This window comes from Sinocyclocheilus grahami, unplaced genomic scaffold (assembly GCF_001515645.1).
Source record: "Sinocyclocheilus grahami isolate Dianchi unplaced genomic scaffold, SAMN03320097.WGS_v1.1 scaffold412.1, whole genome shotgun sequence".
In the NCBI taxonomy this organism is placed as follows: domain Eukaryota; kingdom Metazoa; phylum Chordata; class Actinopteri; order Cypriniformes; family Cyprinidae; genus Sinocyclocheilus; species Sinocyclocheilus grahami.
The window spans coordinates 20,104-44,798 of NW_015505591.1; the positions used below are offsets into that span (position 1 = coordinate 20,104).

Genomic DNA, 24,695 nt, shown 5'->3' on the forward strand with positions numbered 1-24,695 from the left:
AAAAGTTATTTTAGGGCTCTGTACATTTACAACATCAAATAATATAATATAATATAATATAATATAATATAATATAATAAATGGAAAACATAGCCTATCATTAGAACGGGAACAGAACAAAGTTTTAAGTTCCCACCAAGAGTCCTTGTGCCACAAAATAAAATATGCGTGGCAAATATAGATGATAACAATTGTACATGATAAATGCTCTGATTTCACCTTAGCTCAAGGATGGTGATTAAAACCTATATATCTTCGCTTGGTGTTTCATTTAAATAAAACAGAAAGAACAAAAATACACTCTTTTATAGAAAGATATTTCACACTTGTTTCTTAAAGGAATAGTTCACCCAAAAATGTAGATTGGTTTAAAGTTAAAACACCTTAAAAGATTTGTTTCTTACAAAACACACAGCTTTTCACTTCACAAAACTGATAGACTGGAGACTGGATTGGAAGTTGTGGGTAACTGTGTTTCAGTTCTCATTCTGATGGCACCCATTCACTGCAGAGGATACCTTGATGAGCAAGTAATGCAATGCTGTTTCAATGAAGAAACAAACTCATCTATCCTAAATGGCATGAGGGCAGAGGCGGACAAAGTACTCGACTCCATTACTTGAGTGAAAGTACAGATACTGCTGGTCAAATATTACTCCATTACAAGTAAAAGTTGTAAAGACAGATTTTTACTTAAGTAAAAGTACAGAAGTACTTGCTTTTAAAAGTACTTAAGTACCAAAAGTATTTTTTTTTTTTTTACTGTTGTACGTAGTAGTACTTGCAATACTTCTGAAGCAACTTAGAATACATTACACCTGCTGAATACACTGACTAACTTGTAGTATATTTGGAATAAAGAGCTTTTAGAATGTTAAAAACCTATGGGGAAAAAAATTTAACACCCCTACCCACCCCCACAAAATCAGAATGGTAGTGATCTCACACAGCTCTGACATCTCCATGTAGTCATTCATCCACATTTGAACAGAGTGGACAGTGAAATCCTGTGTGAATGATAAGGAAGGAAAAAAAAAATCAAACCTGCTTTAAAACCCAGCAACACAACTGTAGCTGTATAATTTTACAACAGCAACACTGCTTTAACAAAAAAGCAAAACAGTAAGACTTATTTGACATCAAAACAAACATTTAAAATGCTGTCTAATCGCTCTTGCTGTACTTTCATGTCATACACCGAATGGTCTGTGCAGTGTTGCTTCAGTCAAACACCTTTTGTGTTTTATTAGGAGACGCACAACAGTTCTTCTGTGGCTTCATGGGTAATATTTTCACCTACACAATTTAGCAAAATCAGACCATATTGTGCCTAATATATACCACAATATTAACTTCTTCTTATTGAATTGTTGTAAATATCACATTTGCAACTGGTCAGTGTTCAAAAAATGCTGAGAAATCTCTTCATGTAGCCCCAAGAGTGATTACTGATAAACTGTCTGAAAAAAAGAGCTACGTTTTAGAGAAGAAAAAAAATCACCTACTGACTTTCAAAGCTGCTACATAGTAACGACTTTCTACTTCGAGGACCTTGATAGAAATGTAGTGGAGTGAAAAGTACAATATTTGTCTTTCAAATGTAGTGAAGTTAAAGTCATAAATTCCCAGAAAAAATAATACTCAAGTAAAGTACAGATACTCAAAAAGTGTACTTAAGTACAATACTCAAGTAAATGTACTTAGTTACTGTCCGCCTCTGCATGAGGGTAAGTGCATTTTCATCAAATTTTCATTTTTTTGGGGTGAACTATGCCTTTAAGACACTAGGCATGGGTGTTACCTTTTGTGTTGGCAAATTATTAAAATGAAATGTGCTTACATTTTTTCCCTGGTGCTTTGATGCTAGAAAAATGCTTAGGAACCAAGTTGGCAGCATGAAGGTCACGTACTGCACATCCAGGGCTGCATGCTAACATATATCTAACAGATATTTCCAGGTATGTATGATAAACTTGACTATAACCTGTCATATACTGTCATTAGAAGGTTGTGCAGTAATATTCCTCTATGCACACTAGAGGGCAGAGCAACTTCATTAATACATGTGTAAATTGATTTTGTGCTGTGGAATCTGTCACGCATAACCTGGTTTTCTAAAGAAACAACTGTAGACGGTTTTCTGGATACCTTTTCAATAATTTATCAAAAGCCCCAAAACCTATAAAAAGACACCCTAAAAAACCAAAGTCTTAAAGTAAAGAATCTTTTGTTTAAGGTTTATGTAACAAGCCATTAATCGTTTGCCAACCCATGCTAACAATAGTTGAAATGTCTGCATCAAAGGCCACATTTGTGTAACAAAAATAGTCACAGCTTCCAGTCTTATGAGTGATTATTTACTTCCAGCTGTAACCACAAGACTGCTAATGTTGTTTTTCACATTTGCTGTTTAGGGCCAAAAAAAAAAGAATACACAAACCTGAACTGAACCATTTTTCATAAGAGAAAAAAAAAATACTGATGTAACCATGACATTTACTAAAAGATGAAAATCCAGTGCTGGAAAATAATGCTAATTCATTATTGCACTAGTGCTATTGTTGTCATCCTGTTTCTTAATAAAGCCTAATAATTTCAAAGACAACATTGCCACAATTTTATTCAATGGAAAATTCTCTGTGCATGATTGAATGGTAAATTTGTAATGGTAAGTGGAGGGAGATTTATGAAAAGTCATGTCTTTCATATAACCCTCTATTAACATCTATGCTAGTTAAGTTGTCTGTGGGTGTGCAAGTAGCTCAGTTCATTACAGTAAAAGGCCCTTTGAGACATTTGGATCAGGTGAAAAGCTTTGGGTCGTCATTCACCGCATGCTCTCATTCTGCCCATTAGTTTCAACACACTCCCTCCAAATCAGCTTCTTTTAGATCTGATGCGAGCATGAAATATATCAATTTGGTAGTTTATTAATTTAAAATTGTTCCTTTATTTATCTATCTATCGGAACAACATTAAATCAGATCAGATTATCAGATGAGTCTAATAAGAATGGAGTTGGCACGCTGCCTCATTTTATGCTTCGTCATTCTGTCATCTCTATTTCCAGTTTCCACTGTGACAAAGACTTCCTCTTATGTCATCTACATGCAAATATAATCCAGTTTAATGCCTTATGTTTACTTACTGCTGAACGGTTATAGTCATTTTGTTTGTACTATCTAAGCTTAATAACCATTACATAAGAACTATTTGCAGTAGGTACACTTCCATGTCTACAAATTAGGGCTCTTAAAAAAAGTAGTACGTTTTAATAAATGTCAGACAAAGCTGTTTGACCACATCAGGAAGTCAGACTAAATATTATCAAGCGTTTTGATTTTATATGTTGGAATTGATTTTTGAAATGTCATTGTTTTATGACAATGAATCTCATACTTTTTTTTTTTTTTAAGAGTGTTCCTGTTATGCTCTTTAAAGGGTACAAATGGTCACATTCTGTGTCACAATTATATTGAATGTCCAAAATAATTAATGAAGTAACAGGGTTGTGCATGTGGGACACTGCTGAAAATAATTTTAGGTAATTAAAATAAGTTTAATATAAATTCAGCAAACAACAGTGTGTCAAACTTATGACACTTTGTGATTTTAATTGCTGGATACAGTGCTGGGACATGATCAGCGAGCTGAGACAGGCCAAAATAGCCATTTGAATAAGCTGTATAATACTAGCTTCTTCATTGCTTTTTATGCTCTTTTATGTTCATTTTATGTTAGATAATAGCTAGAAAATAGTTAATAGTTGGCCTATCACTGCGAAGATTATTGGAGTTGTGCATTTAATGCTTTCCAGAAAGTAATTTGACACCAAATGAACCCTGTTATTCATGGAAAGTGTTACTTTGTAACCTTATACACAGAAAATACTTAGCAGGAAAATATTTTATACTATTTGTTGTAAAATGCTTACACTGCATTACAGAGAAATGCACATGAATAATAATTATTTATACTATAGTGTTTTTCTATTGCCATTGTTCAGCATGTTTTAATTTCAACAATTTTTTTTTTCATTAATTCTCACTCTTTGAAAGTCTGTTATGTTTGTCTTTATGTGCAGGTGCAACTTTATACAAATGATTGACATCTTTTTCCAATTTGGACATAAATAGTGTTAAAAATCAATGTATAGTCTGACAGATAAGGTCATACAAAGCAATCAGCTACAGAGGCATCTGAAAGGCCTTCTTTCATCTTCTTCTTCTCTCCACCTACAATGTGTGGGTGTAGAACTGTCTTGTTTCTCCTGTCATCACGTTACAATGAACAAGCCTCCCTGAATGCTGTGCATTCACTAGTGATCTTGTGGGATTCCTGCCAACGTGTCATCAGTGACTGCATGGAAAGTGACACAAGAGGGGAATCTAATGGCTGGAAGAGTGGGCTAATTACGGGGGGAGTACATGCTTGTCGCAGGGGGCAACCCAGAGTGAAAAAAGAAAGGAGGCGGCATTTAAACAGTCTGATATCTGGAAGAGAACTGTGGAGCAGAGTGAACAGGGGAGCATACTGTATAATAACACAACTGCTGATCTTTTATTGTCTGAGGGCAACTGGGTTAAGCAGCCCATTGAGTAGACATACCTTTTGTATCTCACCTCCAACAACATGAGTGTCATTGTTGTACTCACTCTTGATAAAATAATGATGAATTTCATCATGAGCACATCTGTTTTGGATGTATCACTCCTGAAATAATATTGGCAGGTTGAGTGTGCTTGGCTCTCAATGCTCAGCAACTCTCCATTTATATTATTCCCGAACAATATGGTAATATCAGCATTCTCAATCATCCTATTCATAATATATGTTGCAAAAAAATATATTCCATCAAAATACACGGTTATTTTTAAATAGCCATCAATAGAGAAATGCTCAGGTAAGATAGTAATTACAGCATCTAGATAACCAGACAACCTTTGACCCCTTGTTCCAGAATTATATTTATTCTTTATCAACCTTATTTTGCAACACAGATGTAAGCTATTTTCTTTAAATGTGTGATACTTTCAATTCATTAGCAGCTGCCATTGGATTTCTGTTTATTTTTAACAATTGCTGATAATTATTGTTGTTAATTGATGGTTTATGCTTTTGTTGAAGTCATTAATTCAACTTTTTCATATATATAATCATGTTTAATTGCAGAATTATTGGTGAAACATGATTTTTAATTTGATTATGTCATTCGCAATGCCTCATTGGATTGTAGTTCATTTTATAACTAAAGCCATTAAATACACAGTATTGTACCATGTATTTTTGTCTGATTTTCATATACTTTTTACTTTAAATAAAAGTTTTTAATGTTATGATTCACCTCGTAGTTGGTTGGCTTAATTCATGGCTTATAACACATTTTTTTTAAATCCCTATTTAAACAATGAATGGAAAAATACTTCCAAAACCAACGCAGTTGAAAAAGTAGGTAGGCACTGAGGCAAACTATATGTAAATAACAAGAATAACAAAATGCAGTAAACTGTACAGTAACTCTATTTACGCTGCAAACCAGTATGTTTTTCATTTTTATCATAAATTAAAATAATATGATAGTAAATACAAGTTTGTAATATAAAGCAGCATAACAGACTGTTTTTGTACAGGTAAAATAACTGGGAGTTAAAAGTTAACTGGAAGTTACTGAACTTTAAATGACCCTTGAAGCCTCACACATTCAAGTTACAAATGGCTACGACCACTCTTACGTTAAAAATAAGGTGAATAATATGAAGTCATGTTAATTTATCTTGATGTTGGTATCTAAACATTACAATTAGTAGTATCCATTTGCATCCTGTGGTTACTTCATATTCAAAGGCATCAAATAAGACATTTACTGTATGCATTTTTGTATTATACTGAATGATGTCATATCTTTTCATTTCAAAAGAGCATCAGCCTTCATCTCATCAGGCTTTTCCAGCGACTTGAAAGCTTAGTAAATCCACCTTTGAAGCTGATTAAGCTGGGATGTTCCCTCTGACCAGATAACAGCATTTATGTGGCTGAGTGTTACCCTACTTACCAGCTCCGACTAAAATCACTCTGTCTGTGACCCACTATACAAGGTATTTTACAGATTTATGTCAGTGCAACTTAAAGAGATTTAAATAAAATATGTATATATCTATTCAGGGGACGTTATATATAGATTTATATCCAGTGTAAATTAATTTGAGGAATATTGTGGAATTTTAGTACAATTTAAAATAACTGTTTTCTATTTGAATATATATTTAAAATGTAATTTATTCATGTGATGGCGAAGCTGAATTTCAGCAGTCATTACTGCAGTATCCAGTATCACATGATCCTTCGCAAATCATTCTGATATGCTGATTTGGTGGTCAAGAAACATTTTTGATTATTATCAACATTGTGCTGCAAAAACTATTGGCAAAAAAGCAAATACTTAAGAGTTTAGAATTGAATCATTATTGCAGTTCATATGTTTCTGGCATGTTTTTAACCCCAACTGATGCAGTGTGTAGCTTTTTATTTCTCAAACATCCATGTGGGAAGACGGAACCATGTCCATATTCCAGAAAGACAATACCAAGATTCACCAGACTCAAATTGTGAAAGACTGACCACCACAGAGTCATGAACTTTACCGCACTGAAAGTCTTTGAGATGTGTCGGAGTCGACTTTACACTGGCTTTCTAAAAACTTTGCACACTCTAATATTTTGTTGGCCCACATTTTGTTTTGATAGCTTTGTGCTTTCATTGTGGCATTGTTTCAACAACATTATGCAACATCACAACATTTATTTACATCAAGAATTGCATTTATTTTTGGCTGAGATTGAGAGTCAAGCCTCTCTGTAAAGTCGACTCCAGCACATGTTAAGCGACTTGAAAGCTTAGTAAATCCACCTTTGAAGCTGATTAAGCTGGGATGTTCCCTCTGACCAGATAACAGCATTTATGTGGCTGAGTGTTACCCTACTTACCAGCTCCGACTAAAATCACTCTGTCTGTGACCCACTATACAAGGTATTTTACAGATTTATGTCAGTGCAACTTAAAGAGATTTAAATAAAATATGTATATATCTATTCAGGGGACGTTATATATAGATTTATATCCAGTGTAAATTAATTTGAGGAATATTGTGGAATTTTAGTACAATTTAAAATAACTGTTTTCTATTTGAATATATATTTAAAATGTAATTTATTCATGTGATGGCGAAGCTGAATTTCAGCAGTCATTACTGCAGTATCCAGTATCACATGATCCTTCGCAAATCATTCTGATATGCTGATTTGGTGGTCAAGAAACATTTTTGATTATTATCAACATTGTGCTGCAAAAACTATTGGCAAAAAAGCAAATACTTAAGAGTTTAGAATTGAATCATTATTGCAGTTCATATGTTTCTGGCATGTTTTTAACCCCAACTGATGCAGTGTGTAGCTTTTTATTTCTCAAACATCCATGTGGGAAGACGGAACCATGTCCATATTCCAGAAAGACAATACCAAGATTCACCAGACTCAAATTGTGAAAGACTGACCACCACAGAGTCATGAACTTTACCGCACTGAAAGTCTTTGAGATGTGTCGGAGTCGACTTTACACTGGCTTTCTAAAAACTTTGCACACTCTAATATTTTGTTGGCCCACATTTTGTTTTGATAGCTTTGTGCTTTCATTGTGGCATTGTTTCAACAACATTATGCAACATCACAACATTTATTTACATCAAGAATTGCATTTATTTTTGGCTGAGATTGAGAGTCAAGCCTCTCTGTAAAGTCGACTCCAGCACATGTTAAAGACTTTCAATAGAGTTAAGGTCAGGAAATTGTGTTGGCCAATTCAAACACGAAATTCATGCTCTCTGAACCACTATTCCACATTTGGCTCTAATGAATCTTGACATTGTCATCCTGAAATGGACATGGGTATGTCTTCAAACATGGTAGTTTAAGAAATTAAAAGCTATACTGCATCAGGGTTAAAAGAGTTGTTGCAACATAAAACATGCCAGAAACATATTACTCACTGCAATAATGATCCAATCCTAAACTCTTTACTATTTGCTTATTTAAATCCAGATGACAATTTTTTTTTTGGCCTGGCAGTGTACATTGTGTAATGCATGACTGATCATTATACACTGAAGAACCCGGAAGTGTGTTTGTTTGTTGTGTAACCTCATATTAATGTAATCTAGTGTATATAAGAATAAAAATGTAATTCTGATAATGGTAATCAAAGTGTCGCACTGTAAGTCAACTTGCACTGACCGGAAAAAAGGACGTCTAAATAGGTAATATTGTGTATGCTCTGCATATGTCTGAACTGCATGTGCGGGTTTTATCCTGATACAGTGGTCCAGCAACTCAGCACATCTTTACTGCATTGCTATTTTCTGATGATCATTCTTAGATTTCGTGGTCATTGATTTCAATCATTGATGTGTTTTTTCGTTTTTGGGTGGGGGGGTTGGGGTATATACAGTGGGTACGGAAAGTATTCAGACCCCCTTAAATTTTTCACTCTTTGTTATATTGCAGCCATTTGCTAAAATCATTTAAGTTAATTTTTTTTCCTCAATGTACACACAGCATCCCATATTGACAGAAAAACACAGAATTGTTGGCATTTTTGCAGATTTATTAAAAAAGAAAAACTGAAATATCACATGGTCCTAAGTATTCAGACCCTTTGCTGTGACACTCATATATTTAACTCAGGTGCTGTCCATTTCTTCTGATCATCCTTGAGATGGTTCTACACCTTCATTTGAGTCCAGCTGTGTTTGATTATACTGATTGGACTTGATTAGGAAAGCCACACACCTGTCTATATAAGACCTTACAGCTCACAGTGCATGTCAGAGCAAATAAGAATCATGAGGTCAAAGGAACTGCCTGAAGAGCTCAGAGACAGAATTGTGGCAAGGCAACAGATCTGGCCAAGGTTACAAAAAAATTTCTGCTGCACTTAAGGTTCCTAAGAGCACAGTGGCCTCAAGAGATACACTGTAAACATGATCATAATTGTAACAGTAAAACTGTAAAAATACTAAAACTGTAAAAGCCTGTTAATTAGTTCATTGTAATAAAGTACTCAATATGGTGGGAAAAACTGTAATAGAGCATAATAAATATTATAATGTAATAGTTGTAATGAGACATTACATGGAATCTTACAGTAAATGCTGTTAATGTACAGTTTTTGGAAGGGACAAAGAACAAGTCATCTTATGATTTACTGTGAAAAACCGTAAATTGACATACTCATTATTCTATATGTGACACTTCACATTCAATGATTTTTCATTGAAATAATAACTATTGTTTATTGCATTATTTTAGTGTCATTTGTTTTACCATGTTGTTTTGTATTTGTGTGCATGTCACTGTGTGCACCGTATGTGGACTTACAGTGGAAGCAGTGTGCTCGATTTTTTTAAGTCCATTAGACCGTAGGGGGTTCTATTCACCATTTTAGCTTTAAGAAGGGTGCTCACGAGCGCCCCATTTATGGCCACTATATGCCCTCGACATCATGAAAGTGTGGACTCAAATGAAGACCACAGGGGTTCAGGGTGCCATTTGGGACAGGGCCAATAATATTAGTATTTATTTCAGCGTATAAGTGTAGAGCATTTCTTCGACACACAGAATACAAAGAAATCTCAACATGCATTTTGATGCTAATGGTAGTAAGACTAGTAAGAGTAAAAATTAATTACTAGACAGTCCACTGTCCATAGTCATGGACATTTCCTTGACAGTTAGTCATCAAGTGAGCATATCTCCTTAGCCCCATAGAGGGAGACTAATTCTAACATGCATGAAGAGTTTATCAAACAGCTGCTACACAAAAGGCCCATCGTTCTTGAGAACCTACAGGGTGGATTTCCACATTTCATGTGGCGCATGCTCAGCCTTGTGGTGAAAATGCCAGGATGTAGAAGCTTAGTTAGCAGTCTGTATTTGCTTGATGCGACAAAGGCAGCTAAAACAGTGATTTGAATACTGTAGTCTTTCTCAGTGGCAGTGCCTTTGCTTTCTTCAGTGAACGAGCTCTAACGAAGGCTTTGAATAGTTCGATCTCCAATTCATGCAGCATGGCCGCTGTGCATTATTCACATGTGCCTGTATGTGTTCACATGAGCGTCTAAGATGTTATGACACTATTTTGAGGACATAATATGCCTCCAGTGGAGAGCTGAGAAGGCTGAGTACTCAAGCAGTTAGTCTACAGCCCATACTCCGATAAGAGCTATCAAATGAGGCCAGCATGTCCCCATTTTAAACCCAGCAAGGATTTGCCACGGTGAGCGCGGGATGAAAAGGCAGCTTTGATGTCTACGCCGGCTTGATTTAGTCTCCTTGTTCCTCTCCTAAAAGGAACCCATTATCTCGGCCAAAACCTGCGTACTAGACCTGAAATTTCCCTCTGGTCTATGACATACATCCATTGCAGAATAACAATTTGACAGCATGAGACCTCGCAACACAAACATGACTCTGAAAAGCCTCGGTGGAGCAAAACAAAGTGTGTTGACAAAGCCTCTCCCTCTGCCAATCATTCTCCCGTCGCCTCTCTCTCTCTCTCTCTCTCTCTCTCTCTCTCTCTCTCTCCCCTCTTTTTTCTCATCCTCTCAATAGCTGTTTTTCATTTCTGTAAATGGGTCTTTCTATGAAACGGGTGCCTTTTCCAGTTTGATTGAGATTATTATTTTTTTAAATACATTACATTTTCATCAAAAACATTCCATAAGGCAAATACCCCCCCCTCCCACTCCGTCTCCCCCCCTCTCTCTCTCTCTCTCTCTCTCTCTCTCTCTCTCTCTCTCTCTCTCTCTCTCTCTCTCACACACCGATGAACACGCTGTGTGATGATTGCTACATGTGGGCAACAGTAGATATCTCTACACAAGAACAGAGCCACGCTAAACCCGTCGGATAAAGCAGCTTCTCCAGCCTGAATCAAAGAGCTGTCATCTACAACGGCAGTGAACTGTAAAGGTAAAGGCTCCATATTCATATCCCTGATCGATTGTTGCATAAGTAGCTCACACTGGCTTTGTGTGTCTAGGATATTTGTCATAGTGTACAGCTTTCACCATCTGTTCTCCTGTCATGTCTTCTCATGTGTAGGGAATTGAGTAGAACAAAGCAAAACAGATCATCTATTTGGCTTTTACATTGTAACATTTATGAATGATGGGAAGTGTGCAGTTGTTTATTATATTTTGTTGTTTTGTGAATGTTACTTATGTGTTTGCATAAATGCTAGATTCTTTTTCATTGTAAAGTGCAGGAAATTAATACAGAGTTATATTGTTTATAGCTACAAATAGTACCCCGTTTACATAATATCAGATATTCGGTTACTTCTTTAATTTTCTGACATGCACAATGACAACTGTGTGTTTGTTGAAGGGATTGGACAGCTAATCCATCTCTCCAGCAGTAACTGTGAGGGCTTTGTAGGTTTGTAAATGTCAGTGAGGGGAAGTGACAGAGACGAGGAGAGACTTTGAAACACCCACACTCACCACCCACTGCTCTTTTTGAGACACACTCATTCTGCTGTACAGACTACGCAACAGAATCCTTATTTAAAGGCACTTTTGCATGTTATGATTATAACTTTGAAATGGGGAAGAATGCAAAGCATCTTAACATTAGCTAAAATGAATTAGAAGTACAGTGCACATTAAAATGTAAGAGACTCATAATTTTATGCGTGATGTGTGATTTAGTAATTCCAATGAGAGTTTTATTAGCAAAAACACTTTACACGGTAATAATATGTATCAGTAACATTTTGGCACTACTTTATTGTTAGTATAACATTATTAAATTAAGGAATGCTAAAATATATTTATTTTTAATTAATTATTTTTGATCAGTTTTATTAATTCATAATTGATTGTGCAAGAATTACTGATCTGTACACCCACATTGAATCTGCATGCAGAAAAAGCTCTGCAGATTTCCACAGAATTTGAACACCTGTCGCTGACAAATTTTCATTCATGTTGGCCATTCATTTACATGAAAACAGCATTTTGGGAGCCTGGAAACACAAACTTTTGAAAACGGGTTTCAAAGTTTTCGAAAATGATGCCATTATCTCTGTATAAACTACAAAAAAGTAAACTAAAACCATAAAACAGATTTTTGTTCTTTGAAAGAAATATATATATATATATATATATATATATATATATATAAACTAAAAACATTTCATTTCAGCTTGTTGCAGCGTTAGGTTAACTAAAACAAAAATTAATAAATAAACATTAATTAAAAAATATATGAAAATAAAATCTAATCCAAAATAAAAAAAAATTATAATAGTATATTAATCATATTAAAATAACCATAAGGCCCTTTCATTTGTTAAATATAGTCATATTAAATTTTTTTTTCAATATGTGTGTAGTGTTTCTTATTTTACCATTCCATTACGCACATTTTCCCCCTAGTAAAAAAGTAATACATTTAAAATACATTTACTTTTCATACTAAGTGTATTTCTGATCTATTAACATATTTACTGACATATAGCTCGATACTTACTGATAGCTTATAAAACATTATGATTAACCTTTATTTGGAGTGCTACTTGTGCACAATGCACATTTCTTAATATTAAGCCTAAAATGTGTTTTAATGGCAATTTTGATAAGGATTGTATGATCTTTGAATAATACCGGTCTTTAAAGGCAAGATATTTAAAGTACCTGAAATTTACTTGCAATAGCTCCAATTAAGCACAATCAAATATTCTTCAGTATATCTTTAGTAATACTTCAGCACTACTTTAAAGTGTATTAAGCACAAAGTGAAATATACTTTAAATATACAATTTTTTAGTATACTAAAAGTACAATAGCAGGGTATATTTATTAAATACATAAATATGCAAATATATTTATAGTAGGCTATACTTATTTTATATAGTATAAAATAAATGTATTTTAAATACACTTTAGTTTATTTATTTCTCACTAGGGCCTTCAAAATAAGTGTATAAAAAGCAGATCATATAATGCTATATATAAGGCTTTTTAATGACGTAGTACCATCATTTAATTATAAAGTGTTACCCATGCATATTTGACTGAACCTTTTCTTTCCCCCGAACTAAATGCGGTATCATTTAATTGGGCCTGTTAGCAACAAGAGTGTGAATATATTAAAACTTGACAGTGGTATTTGAGAATAAGTGTTCCTCGTATGAGCAAGCTAATGGTTACTGTTCCTACCACAGTCACACAATTTCAGTTCTATCCAATTTGTCTGAATTATGGCCCATTTGGAGGAGCAGCCACTATGTGCTAACCTTTTTCAAACAGATGTCTCTCTGACCCAGATTTAATGAGACCTCACACAGATAAGGAACACTTATTCTCATTTTTCAGCATAATTCACAGCTACTAATTTATCCTAGAAAAGTCAAACAGGGCTTGCTGTTTTGAAGATATCTAAATAAAGCAACAGTGACCTTAACTTCAGAGTTTTGTTGGACCGAATGTGATTTGACTAGACAGTAGCCATCATGTTACATAGGTGAGGACCTCAAAGAGGAAAGGACATTGACAAAAATAGAAGAGAAAGAACCATAGGTGGGCTGCAGCCTGGTGTTACCCTGCAACTGTCAAGGCAAAGCGTGAAACAGGGTGTAAATGAAGGTAATGTCTCTGGGGCACAGACGCACCTTGCTAAAACAGCAGTCTAATACCACACTGAAAACGGCTTAATTCAACCCACACTCTTTAAAATAAAGCTTCCAAAAGAAGGTTTTCACAATCAAGCCACAGAACCATTTTTGGCTTCCCCAAAGAACCTTTCAGTCAACAGTTCTTAAAAGAATGTTTGTTCTTAGTAGTACACTTTTAAAAAATAAAGGTTGCAAAAGGAGGTTTTCACATTGATGCCATAGAAGAATCATCAAGCTATGAGCAATTTTCATAGTAGAAGGACATTTTAATAACCTGAAGAACCGTTATCTTAAAAATAAAGGTTCCAAAAGGGGATTTCAATATGATTCATTAGAAGTACATTTGAGTTCCCCAAAGAACCTTTTATTGAGCATTTCTTAAACGAACATTTTTTTCCACTATAAAGAACCTTTTGCACAAAGGGAATGCTGAAGGTTCTTCATGAAGCCATTCATTCTGATAAAGAACCTATATTTGTAAGAGTGTAAGGTGGTTAAGTGGTCTCAGCCTGGCCAGCTGGTCTGTTTTGATGGGTTTTTTAAAGAGTTTTGAGCACGTTTAAGATATTCTGTCTTAGCAATCAGCTTGGCCAGGTCAGGAGACCAGTTTATACCAGCTAAGACCAGCAAACCAATTCAGACTGGTATAAGCTGGTGGGATTTCACACCAGCATTTACATTTAATCATTCAGGAGATGTTTTCATGCAAAGTGACTTGACAAATGAGGAACATCACGAGCAATTTATTATACATGAGTCAACATATTGTCTGTAAGAGTTGCTGGAGAACTTTGATGGTTAAGTATTTTAGACTCTCTCAAGGTTAAATATTTAACTTGTCTATTCCAGAACGTGGAAAGCAAAACGAATTTAAGGCTGGTAAAAGCAACTGCATTATTTTTTCAACATGGACAAGCCAAAGAGCCTGGAATTCAAAAATAACAAGAGTGAGGGTAGAAGTTCAGATGGCATGACACATTGAAAGTGGGTAGAGGAGTCTCAGCGGGAAACCTGACATCTCACTGAGCTCCATTAGACAGTCACACTACAGGGACCTTCACGTGTTCTACTGAGCACGAGAGTGGGGTGCACTTTTCCTGAGATGAGCTATCTGTGAGGGAACCCTCGAAATCAATGTGACAGTTTACACATTAATGATTTGTCATTGAATTATACTATTATTATTTGAATTCAAATGTATTGTTTACAGATTATTTTTATTTTATTTTATCTTTAGTTTAACATTGTGATTATGCTGTCCTGCTATGAACTGTATTTCCAACAGTGTATACTTACCTAACCAAACTAAAACTCAGCACTTGAGAGTTTTATTCCAGCCCATTAGCATCCTGTTTAAATGTGAGACAGGACCCACAACTATGAAATTATTCTGAGCACAGAAACTCAGATCCCAACATCAAAGACAAACTGTGAATATTAAATTGCCGAACCCTCACAAAAAGGGAAGGAGAAAGTTAGCCATGTTTTTATTTCACTCGGCATCTCATGATGATTTTATAAGGATGAGACATCAGAGTATCTTTTAGTTAGCAAACTCCCTGTAGCTCCATTTGTGCTGCATGGCTGCATTGAACATGAACTGGCTTCTCCCTGCCTAGATAGATTTGTCAGTGCATTTTATAAATAGCATGGCACGTGTTCTCATCCAGTGCAAGGAAATGAAGAATAAGCCTCAAGCATCCAGTGCATCACTAAAATATTCCCATCTTGAGAGAATTCGGATTGTTTAGACAGTCTGCAATTAGAATACTTTTCATAATTTCTGCGAGGCCTCACAAGAAATGCATTTACTCTATTTTAGTGCATCCTATTAGCAACATGCAGCTTCTAAATAACACAAAGGACCTCAGATATAAAACAATATTTCATTAGTTTAAGGAAAATTGACCCCTTCTTAACTATTTTGAGAACTTTTAACCCTTCAGTAGTAATTAGTCACATTATCAAACCACCTTTAATAAGCAAGCACACCGATTAAATTGGAATATACCTTCTCTTTAATATCCGTGGTAGACTAAGCTTTTCTGATTCCCATCAAAGTGTACAATAGCACAAAGTCCTGTTTTTTATACATAACTCATGCATTACTCATGCCTATTAGTGTCTGTGAAGCAATTTATGATCCTTCAGAAAAATAAGAAATGTTAATTTTCATGCAGTTACCCATTAAAAAAAAACTTAATGTGAAAGCAATAGGTTGCATCAGCCTCGTAAGTTGAAATGGTAAGAGAGTGATGTTATTTGGAGGGAAATGTTCCTTTAGAAGAACTGAACGTGCCCGGAACTGCAAGTGCCAATAACAAGCAAAATAACGTGAGTCTTATGTTGGTCCAAATGTTTTATATTGCATCAAGGGAAAAGGTGGCATCTGGCACGCTAGTAATTGTGAACCATGGGAATAGTGATTAACAAAATATGCTCACTGAGGAGTGGTATATATATATATGTGTAAATCTTCTTCATTTTCACAGGCAAATCAGCTCTTCGCTTGTTCCTACAGTACAACCGACTGGAAGAAACTGCATTGCAAGGACATTCAGTGAGTATCCACTTATCGTGCAATTTATGTAAAAGTTAATGTGTGCATCTCTGTTTCTCTCGCTGTCTGTCGCTGTCTCACTCTCGGTCCTGATTGATTCTTCTATGATGTAAATAGACAAGCAGAACCCATGATAATGTCTTATTTGAGGGCCAGGTGCGCTGCTGCATTTCAATGAGTCACATTTTGAGGGAATATTCATGTTTACAATAGTGAATCCACATCTCCAGATAATTACTGAACATTGCAATGGTGTGTTGTATAATGCAGGCTCATGGCAACGTCTGCGAGCATCACTACAATCTAATCAAACAGGCTATTATGCACACCTGAGCTGTTATTATTATCAGTAATCTGGTACGTTCTAAAAATAACTCAGCGCCGGTCTCTTATGAGTACACTAATGTCATTGACAGCTGCTAATCTCTTGTTGTTTAAGATTGCTTTTGTCTTTGTTTTTCTTTCCTTTTTGTCAGGGCCATGAAAACTAGACTAGGGTGCCTGTCTAACAAATCAGACTCATGCAGCGATTTTTCAGAATTCCTGCCTCCTGCTCAGGAGAGATCCACAAGATACTTGAAGTGAGTAATATGTTGTTTTTGTTAAAAAGTAAGGATGTGTGTTTATTGGCTGTATTGTAGCTGATCATGTTTGGCTTTCTTAGGTTATCCACTGATGAAGTGACCAGATGGGCAGATTCATTTGACGCTCTGCTGTCCAATAAATGTAAGTCACTTTACACATGATTATGTGATTGTGTCTGAATTATTGAGCACATTTGGGTGATTGTTCAGTTAGGGACATTAAATTAAATTTAATCTAGTCACATTTCATCTCTGTTGAAATATATAGCACATGTAACTATTCAATAATAACGTTTAAAACTGTATACAATTTTAAATTCTTAAATAAATCTCCGTTAAAGCAGCTATCACATTATTATGTAAAAATCCTAAAACTAATTTTTTTTTTTCCAGTTGTCATAAATTGCACTTAACAGTCTAGTATAAGCTCAAAATAGTGACATACTGATAAATGTAACATTTCAACACTCTTAAAATTAATGATAAAGAGACAGATAAAAGTTTAAGATATTATATTTAAAGTAGCAAAATACAATGATTTCAAATGTAATTTAAAGTAAAACGTTTAATACTGATGTCATTAAAGTGCAGTTTTTAAAAGCGTACTTATTAAGTATGTTAAGAAACTCTCATAAAAGTGTACTCTCTGAGTACACTTAAGTGGTATTTTATTTTAATAATGTTATATTATCTGCCTGTACAGTTTAAATATACTTTTACATTTACATTTACTAAAAGAAAACAAGAAGATAGAATAGAAAAAGAATAGAGAAAGCTAGTGTTAGAGTCCTTTTTTAAAAAAAAAACAAGCAGTTAGAAAACAAATAGAGAGTGCAAGTGTTAGAGGGTCAAGTCAACAAATAGATAAAATAGAATTAGAATAGAGAGTGCTAGAGTTAGATTATCAAATAAAGATGGAAGAGATGTGTTTTTAGCCCTTTATTGAAGATGGCTAAGGACTCAGCTGCTCGAATTGAGTTGGGCAGGTCATTCTACCAGGAGGGAACAGTTAATGTAAAAGTCTGTGAAAGTGATTCTGTGCCTCTTTGGGATGGCACAATAATGCGCCATTCACTTACAGAACGCAAGCTTCTAGAAGGCACATATGTCTGATGTAGTGAATTTAAATAAAGGGGTGCAGAGCCAGTGGTGGTTTTGTAGGCAAACATCAATGCCTTGAATTTTATGCGAGCAGCAGAAGCTTAATCTTGCAGCCGCATTTTGGATTAATTGTAGAGGTTTGATAGAAGTGGCTGGAAGACCTGCCAAGAGAGCATTGCAATGGTCCAGACTGGACAGAACAAGAGCTTGAACAAGGACTTGTGAAGCATGTTCCGAAAGAAAGGACCTGATGTGGAATAAAGCAAATCTGCAAGACTGGGCAGTTTTAGCAGTGTGGTCTGAGAAATTCAGCTGATCATCAATCACAACTCCAGGGTTTCTGGCAGTTTTTGAAGAAGTTATGGTTGATGTGCCTAACTGAATGACTAACTTTTGAGACTTGAATTACATGACAAGCCCACGTTCAACACAATTAAGCACACTTACTTTTCACAAGTGTTGCCAGGGTGTTGCTATATGACTGCAACAATTGGGTATTCTTTGAGTGTACTTAAGGGGCCTTTCATTTATTTTTCCCCCTTATATTCACCCTAAGTTAAAAAAATAATTGTTTACCTAATTCAAAAACCACTGGTTTACATTGATGCTTATTTTAATCTAAATAGGACCATATTGTATAGATTTTAATGCTGTTCACCAACCACACTCCAATACATTCTTACAGCAGTTTGCATTGAAATATTATGAAATGTAGTATTATTATGCCACATGTTGTCCCAGTACTAATAGACTTGCTTAAAATGTTTGTTCTCGGGTAGTCAGTCAGTTGCATGTCTACAGAGATGTACTGTTGTTCTGCCTTGTTATGGTTCACCAGCAACTAATGTAAGAAGCTTTCCATATTAATAAGGATGCCATTTCCCTGTGAGTCACGCATTTGGCTGTGACTTCTCTTGTCGATTGCTCACAAAATGACAGGATTTATTTCCAGCTTCAATTTAAACTGTGTGTGTGTGTGTTTTCTTGAATCTCACAGCACTGACACCCCAGACGTACCACAAATAGCCTCTCTCTGTGCTGTTAACAGGACATTTGTTCATGCTAAAGACTTCTGAAATCTGTCACTAGTAGTACTCGGAAACGACAGACAACAAATCATTCAGATGTCATTTTTTAGCAGAGCTTGCTAAAGCTGAGAGAAACCCCTAATGCTAGGAACTCATCCCACCTGGTTATACCATGAACATGACTGATATCTCAAATCATGAAACTTGAGAAGGTGGATGATAAAACAAAGAAACAACACACTTACAACTACTCCGTGCACCTTAGCAAGTGTGCTTTATTGTATTGAATGTCACTCTAAAAAATGCTGGGTTGTTTCAACCCAATGTTGGGTCAAATATGGACTAACCAAACTGTTGGGTTCAATTTTGCTTACATTTTTAAATTAGCTATTTAACCCAACAGTTGGGTTAGTCCATATTTGACCCAAAATTGGGTTGAAACAACCCAGCATTTTTAGAGTGTACTGTTGTTGCATCAAAATGTGAGGTAAACAGGCAGGAGACAACATTTTCTAAAAAATAACTCACATCAATCTCAAAAGAATGATGCTCTCATGCCTTTGGCTTCCAACATCGACAAAAACAAACATTATTCTACTCTTAGTAAAAAAAAAATTTATAACATGATGGCATTATGAACTTTACTTGCCTTAACCGTCTTTCCCTCTGGTTTCGAAAGGGACAGGAAATATGGAAAGAATATAAATTGTAATAGTGTAGGTTTATATACATATATATATATATAAATAATTTGGTTTTTTTTATTTATTTATTTATTTTTTTTATAATATCCTTCTCTCTACCAAATCTGTTCACTCCACACTCCAGATCAGTAGGTGGCGGTAATGCACCTTTAAGTTGGTTTGCCAAAACCGCCAATAAACATCAGAAGAAGAAGAAGAAGTCTTTCCCTCTCTTCTGAAGAAGCTGAGAAAATCGCCACCTCACACAAGCAGGGTTCTGTGTCATTAACTCCCGGCGTGGGCACAATGAAGACACAAAGCTCAACATGTCTGAAATATAACATGCAAAACATTACTTTTAACAATTATCACTTCATCAGCCTCAAAATAATTAGGCTAGTCTTTATTACATAATGCCATTTCCTTTAGGAAACTACATTCAATTTAACCGCTGGAAAAAAAGATAACGAATTAACATGTAAATATGTTAATAACCCTCTCTTAACACCTCAAAAAATTATGTGAATATGACATAAGACACTCACTGACGTTATATTAAAAGCACCTCTTCCGTTAAGACTATTTCTGAGGCGAAATCCGCGTCAGCATATTTTTCAATGTAAGCTCTTTTCAAAATATTTCCGCCTTCCATGAAATCTCAAGATACTACCGGACTCAAACAATGAATGATGACTTTGCATTTTTAATCTTTACTTACCATAAACCGTCTTTCACTCGCACTCGCTTCCATCTAAAGACGCTGAGAAAATGGCGGCTTCTCGCACTGGTGTTGTCGAGATACATCTGATGTTAACGTGACACGCATGCTCTCTTTCATGTCCGCGTTCCCAACCCAGCACCGCTGGGTTATAGATCAAGACCAATTTTCAACCCAGCGTCATTACCCAGCGGTCTCAACCCAGCATTTGGGTTGAAAAAACAACCCAGCGTTTTTTAGAGTGTATGACATTGAATGCAGCACAACCTATCAGGCACATCTTATCACATACTGTAGCTAACAAGGCACAAAAACTCATTGTCCTACTGAATAACAAAACTCTGTTGATATGATGATGATGTAATGATAATAACAGATGTTATGTCTTTCACTTAATATTATGGCTGTGTCTTTCCCTGACTTTCAATTAATTACCATTGTATGCTGGGTAAAATCTTCTCTTCAGGTAGCACGATCTGTAAAAAGCATTTCAGATAGAAATAGGCTTCCTGTGTCCAATAGAACCAGATACATGCTTCATGCAGAAAATCAGTTTTCAAAGAAAAAAAACAAAAACAAAAGCAATGGCCACGCTAAAGGAGAACAATTTGTTCCTCTGCCAGCAGGAGAACATTTCGCCTCTGTACTGCCTCTTGATTGTCCTTTCTAGAGTGTATGACATTGAATGCAGCACAACCTATCAGGCACATCTTATCACATACTGTAGCTAACAAGGCACAAAAACTCATTGTCCTACTGAATAACAAAACTCTGTTGATATGATGATGATGTAATGATAATAACAGATGTTATGTCTTTCACTTAATGTTATGGCTGTGTCTTTCCCTGACTTTCAATTAATTACCATTGTATGCTGGGTAAAATCTTCTCTTCAGGTAGCATGATCTGTAAAAGGCATTTCAGATAGAAATAGGCTTCCTGTGTCCAATAGAACCAGATACATGCTTCATGCAGAAAATCAGTTTTGAAAGAAAAAAAACAAAAACAAAAGCAATGGCCACGCTAAAGGAGAACAATTTGTTCCTCTGCCAGCAGGAGAACATTTCGCCTCTGTACTGCCTCTTGATTGTCCTTTCATTGAATTTCCTGAGAAGCACCATTGTCTCATTTACCCACCCTGCTGTTTATATGGACTTTAACTGTATCCAAGAGAAGTCTACCTTACAGAAAATGGATACAGGGTAAAAACAATTTGCCTTACAGCATAAAATACCATATGATGATTATAAAATATGTTTAATAGAACCGAGGCTCACTGGAAAAACATGCCTGTGGCAAAATTTCTGCAGAATGCATTATATATATACTGCTTCTTGCACATTTCGTGACACTATTAAAGTGAACTGTGCAGTGAGTCATGCTAAAAGCTTGTTCAGTTTTATCTGGAACAGATTAATGTGAATCTGTCAATGTTTCATTATCACGCCAGTTCAGAACTAAAATGTCCGTTGAGTGGTGTTTTAAGACTAAGGCTCTATTGTGTTTGAAAATAATGTACCAACTACTCTAACCCTACCCTAAACCTAACCGAGATAAAAAGTGAGATAAAAGTGCATTTGCTGAAGCAACCATACCATTTAGTTTGCTTCAACCAGTCTTTGAGTTACTTTATTATGAGTGCAATTCTGTACCAGGTGAGCTTCAGAGCAAGTTTACTACATCAGAAAAGCCATACATAAGAAGCTGGTTGTGTGATGCAAATGTCAAAATGTATTAGTTTACACATCATGCACTATGGTAAAATATGTTAAGATAACAGCATAACAGCAAGGAACCACATGAAAATAAGTCTTTATTCATCAGTAATCATGCCCTTCTAATCAATATTTGTGTGAAAATTAATCAAAGTTGTTGCTGCCACTGGCTGTAGTTTTGTCACAATGTAGGTAAAGGCACATTTTCCAGTGTTTCTACAATCTCTCATTTGAAACACGTAACAATTGTGACAAAGAAAATAAATGTTTTTTTGATGAATGAAAGCAACTAGCTTGGTGTCCTTGGAAAGCATTTCCTGTATCCAGTGTGGCTTAGATATGGCATATTAGACATGACAAAGATATATTGGTTTTAATATAGTAAGATGCTTATCCATAATCTTATTCATCTTTATTTCATAGATGGTTTGGCAGCCTTCAGAACCTTCCTCAAAACAGAGTTCAGTGATGAAAACATCGAGTTCTGGTTGGCTTGTGAGGACTATAAAAAGATCAAATCCCCTGCTAAGATGATGTCTAAGGCCAATAAGATCTACAAGGAATTTATTGACATTCATGCACCCAGAGAGGTATGTCGACTACTTCTATAAAACCATAGCAACCACACCTGAACATATAGTACTCTTGTGGGTACTGTATGTTCAACATTGCTTGAGAGGAATTTGTTTGAATCACCAGTGCTATACATAATGTTGCTAATAGTGTATTAAAAACACTTCAATCTGTATAAATGCCGTGTTTCCAGACACTACAGCCAACCATAACTTGAAAGATTGTGCTGTCTTTCCTAGCATTTTTTTTTATCAAATCAGGTTGGTAAGGTGGCTAAACATTTTCTTAAAGTATCAAATAGAAAACAGTTATTTTAAATTGTAATATTATTTCACAATATTACTGTTTTTAACTTAAGGAAGTGTGTGTATATATACTATTAACATTAACATTTATTAAAACCATACAGTTTTATAATATAAACTAAACATTTTATAAAACTGTACTGTTTTTAATTGCTTATATAATGCACTTCCGAGTTTGAGACCTGTGCTATAAAGACTTTTCCTCCCTCAGAGTTTGTACTTTAGCACTGCCTGCGCTCACTTCAGTTCTTCCAAACCTGAAGATCATCTTCTTGTTCAGCATGACCTTCAGATACTTTGTGATTCACAGCTTCTTATTTGGGAAGCACAGCCCAGAAAATACAAATAGCTCCTTTAAGATGGGACGTACCTACCAAATGTAATAATCCTGGTTTCTGTGCTCAGACAATCCACAAACTGATTAAAATTTGTTACAGTTCAGAAGCGTGAAACATGATCACCAGAGATAGTGGCAGTGTTTGTGTGAACTGGCTTTGCCAAACACTATTTTAATTCTAAGAATTGATAAAGAGCAATTGCACAGAATTTAATATTCTCGAACTCTTATATCTCTTAAGGTTAACATAGACCACAGGACCAGAGAGGAAACCAAACAGAGGCTTCTGGAACCAACTCCCAACAGTCTCAATGAAGTCCAAACTAAAGTGTACAGCCTCATGGAGAAAGACTCCTATCCTCGGTTTATACGATCAAAGATCTATCAGGACTTACTGAACAGGACACAGATATACTGTCAGAGGAAATCTGTTTAAAAGTGAATGTTTTTTTTGCTTGCCTGGTTAGATTATATTGAGATATTGAGCAGACTTTAATTGTAACATATAGCATAGTCTGTGTGTTTACAAAATAATTAGATTAGAATAATCAAATAAAAAAGGTCAAAAGACAAACTAGTTCCTGCTAGTTTGTGCATTTAAACTTAAACATGACCCTGTACTGTGCTTCTTTGCCCAGTTCTATTTGTAATATTGTCAATTGTGATAGAATGGTCAATGTTTCTTCTGAATGCTGGCATGCATGTAAATGTAAATCAGTCTCTAAATAGGTAATATGTAAGAGTAAAGTATGATAGTTTATTTTTCTTATCGTCAATGTAACTTGTGTACACATTAACACTGATATAGTTCGATAAAACAACTTAAGACTTGCCTGCTGTGTTACTGCATGCAGCCTCGGCCTTTGAACATCTCTTATTGATTCCCTTTAAATCTAAATCTAAAAATACTTTAATCCCACACACATACGCGCTGCATATATTTTTTCTCTGAAGGGGTGATATTTTTAATGTGACGTTTATGTTTGTTTATTTTGTTGTTTATTAATTTATTTCACATGTTGATGTTCTGATGGTTTACAACGACATGTTCTTGTGATGATACTAGATCATTAAAGCATGTCACTTCAAACTGTTGGTTTGTGGTTTTTTGGCTGAAAATGTGTTGTCTGTTTGAATGTGTCAAACTTTATTCCTTGAGTTGTCTGGGAAATAAAAATATACAAATGAAAAATACAAACTGATTTTAAATCACTACACTATAACATATTTTCTTCTGTTTTGCAGTAACATACAGTAGGTTCAAAAGTTCAAAGTTTTTTTTTTTCACATTCACAATGGAACAAAGGAAGGAAAAAGTGCTGTACTAGCTTTGAGGGAGATACTGTAGAGAGATAAGTTTAAT

General features: G+C 35.2%; 1 protein-coding gene across 2 annotated transcripts; it reads left to right on the top strand.

Moving 5' to 3' along the window:
- The first annotated feature begins 10,843 nt into the window (after positions 1-10,843).
- On the top strand, positions 10,844-24,396 carry LOC107551030 (regulator of G-protein signaling 8). Of its 2 annotated transcripts, none has more exons than XM_016232510.1 (6): positions 10,844-11,021; positions 16,221-16,288; positions 16,761-16,869; positions 16,953-17,014; positions 22,541-22,707; positions 23,574-24,396. In XM_016232510.1, the coding sequence occupies exons 3-6, from the start codon at positions 16,769-16,771 to the stop codon at positions 23,766-23,768; spliced, it is 525 nt and encodes a 174-aa protein (XP_016087996.1). In that variant the 5' UTR covers positions 10,844-11,021; positions 16,221-16,288; positions 16,761-16,768; the 3' UTR covers positions 23,769-24,396. The 2 variants fall into 2 exon arrangements, with proteins under 2 accessions (XP_016087996.1, XP_016087995.1); XM_016232509.1 differs by having other exon boundaries at positions 16,765-16,869; positions 23,574-24,395.
- Positions 24,397-24,695: the final 299 nt, after the last annotated feature.

Coding starts and splice junctions, on each gene's coding strand:
- LOC107551030 (XM_016232510.1), top strand. CDS start 16,769: ATGAAAACTAGACTAGGGTGCCTGTCTAACAAATCAGACTCATGCAGC. Junction 16,870..16,952: donor AGATCCACAAGATACTTGAA/GTGAGTAATATG, acceptor TGGCTTTCTTAG/GTTATCCACTGATGAAGTGA. Junction 22,708..23,573: donor ACATTCATGCACCCAGAGAG/GTATGTCGACTA, acceptor ATATCTCTTAAG/GTTAACATAGACCACAGGAC.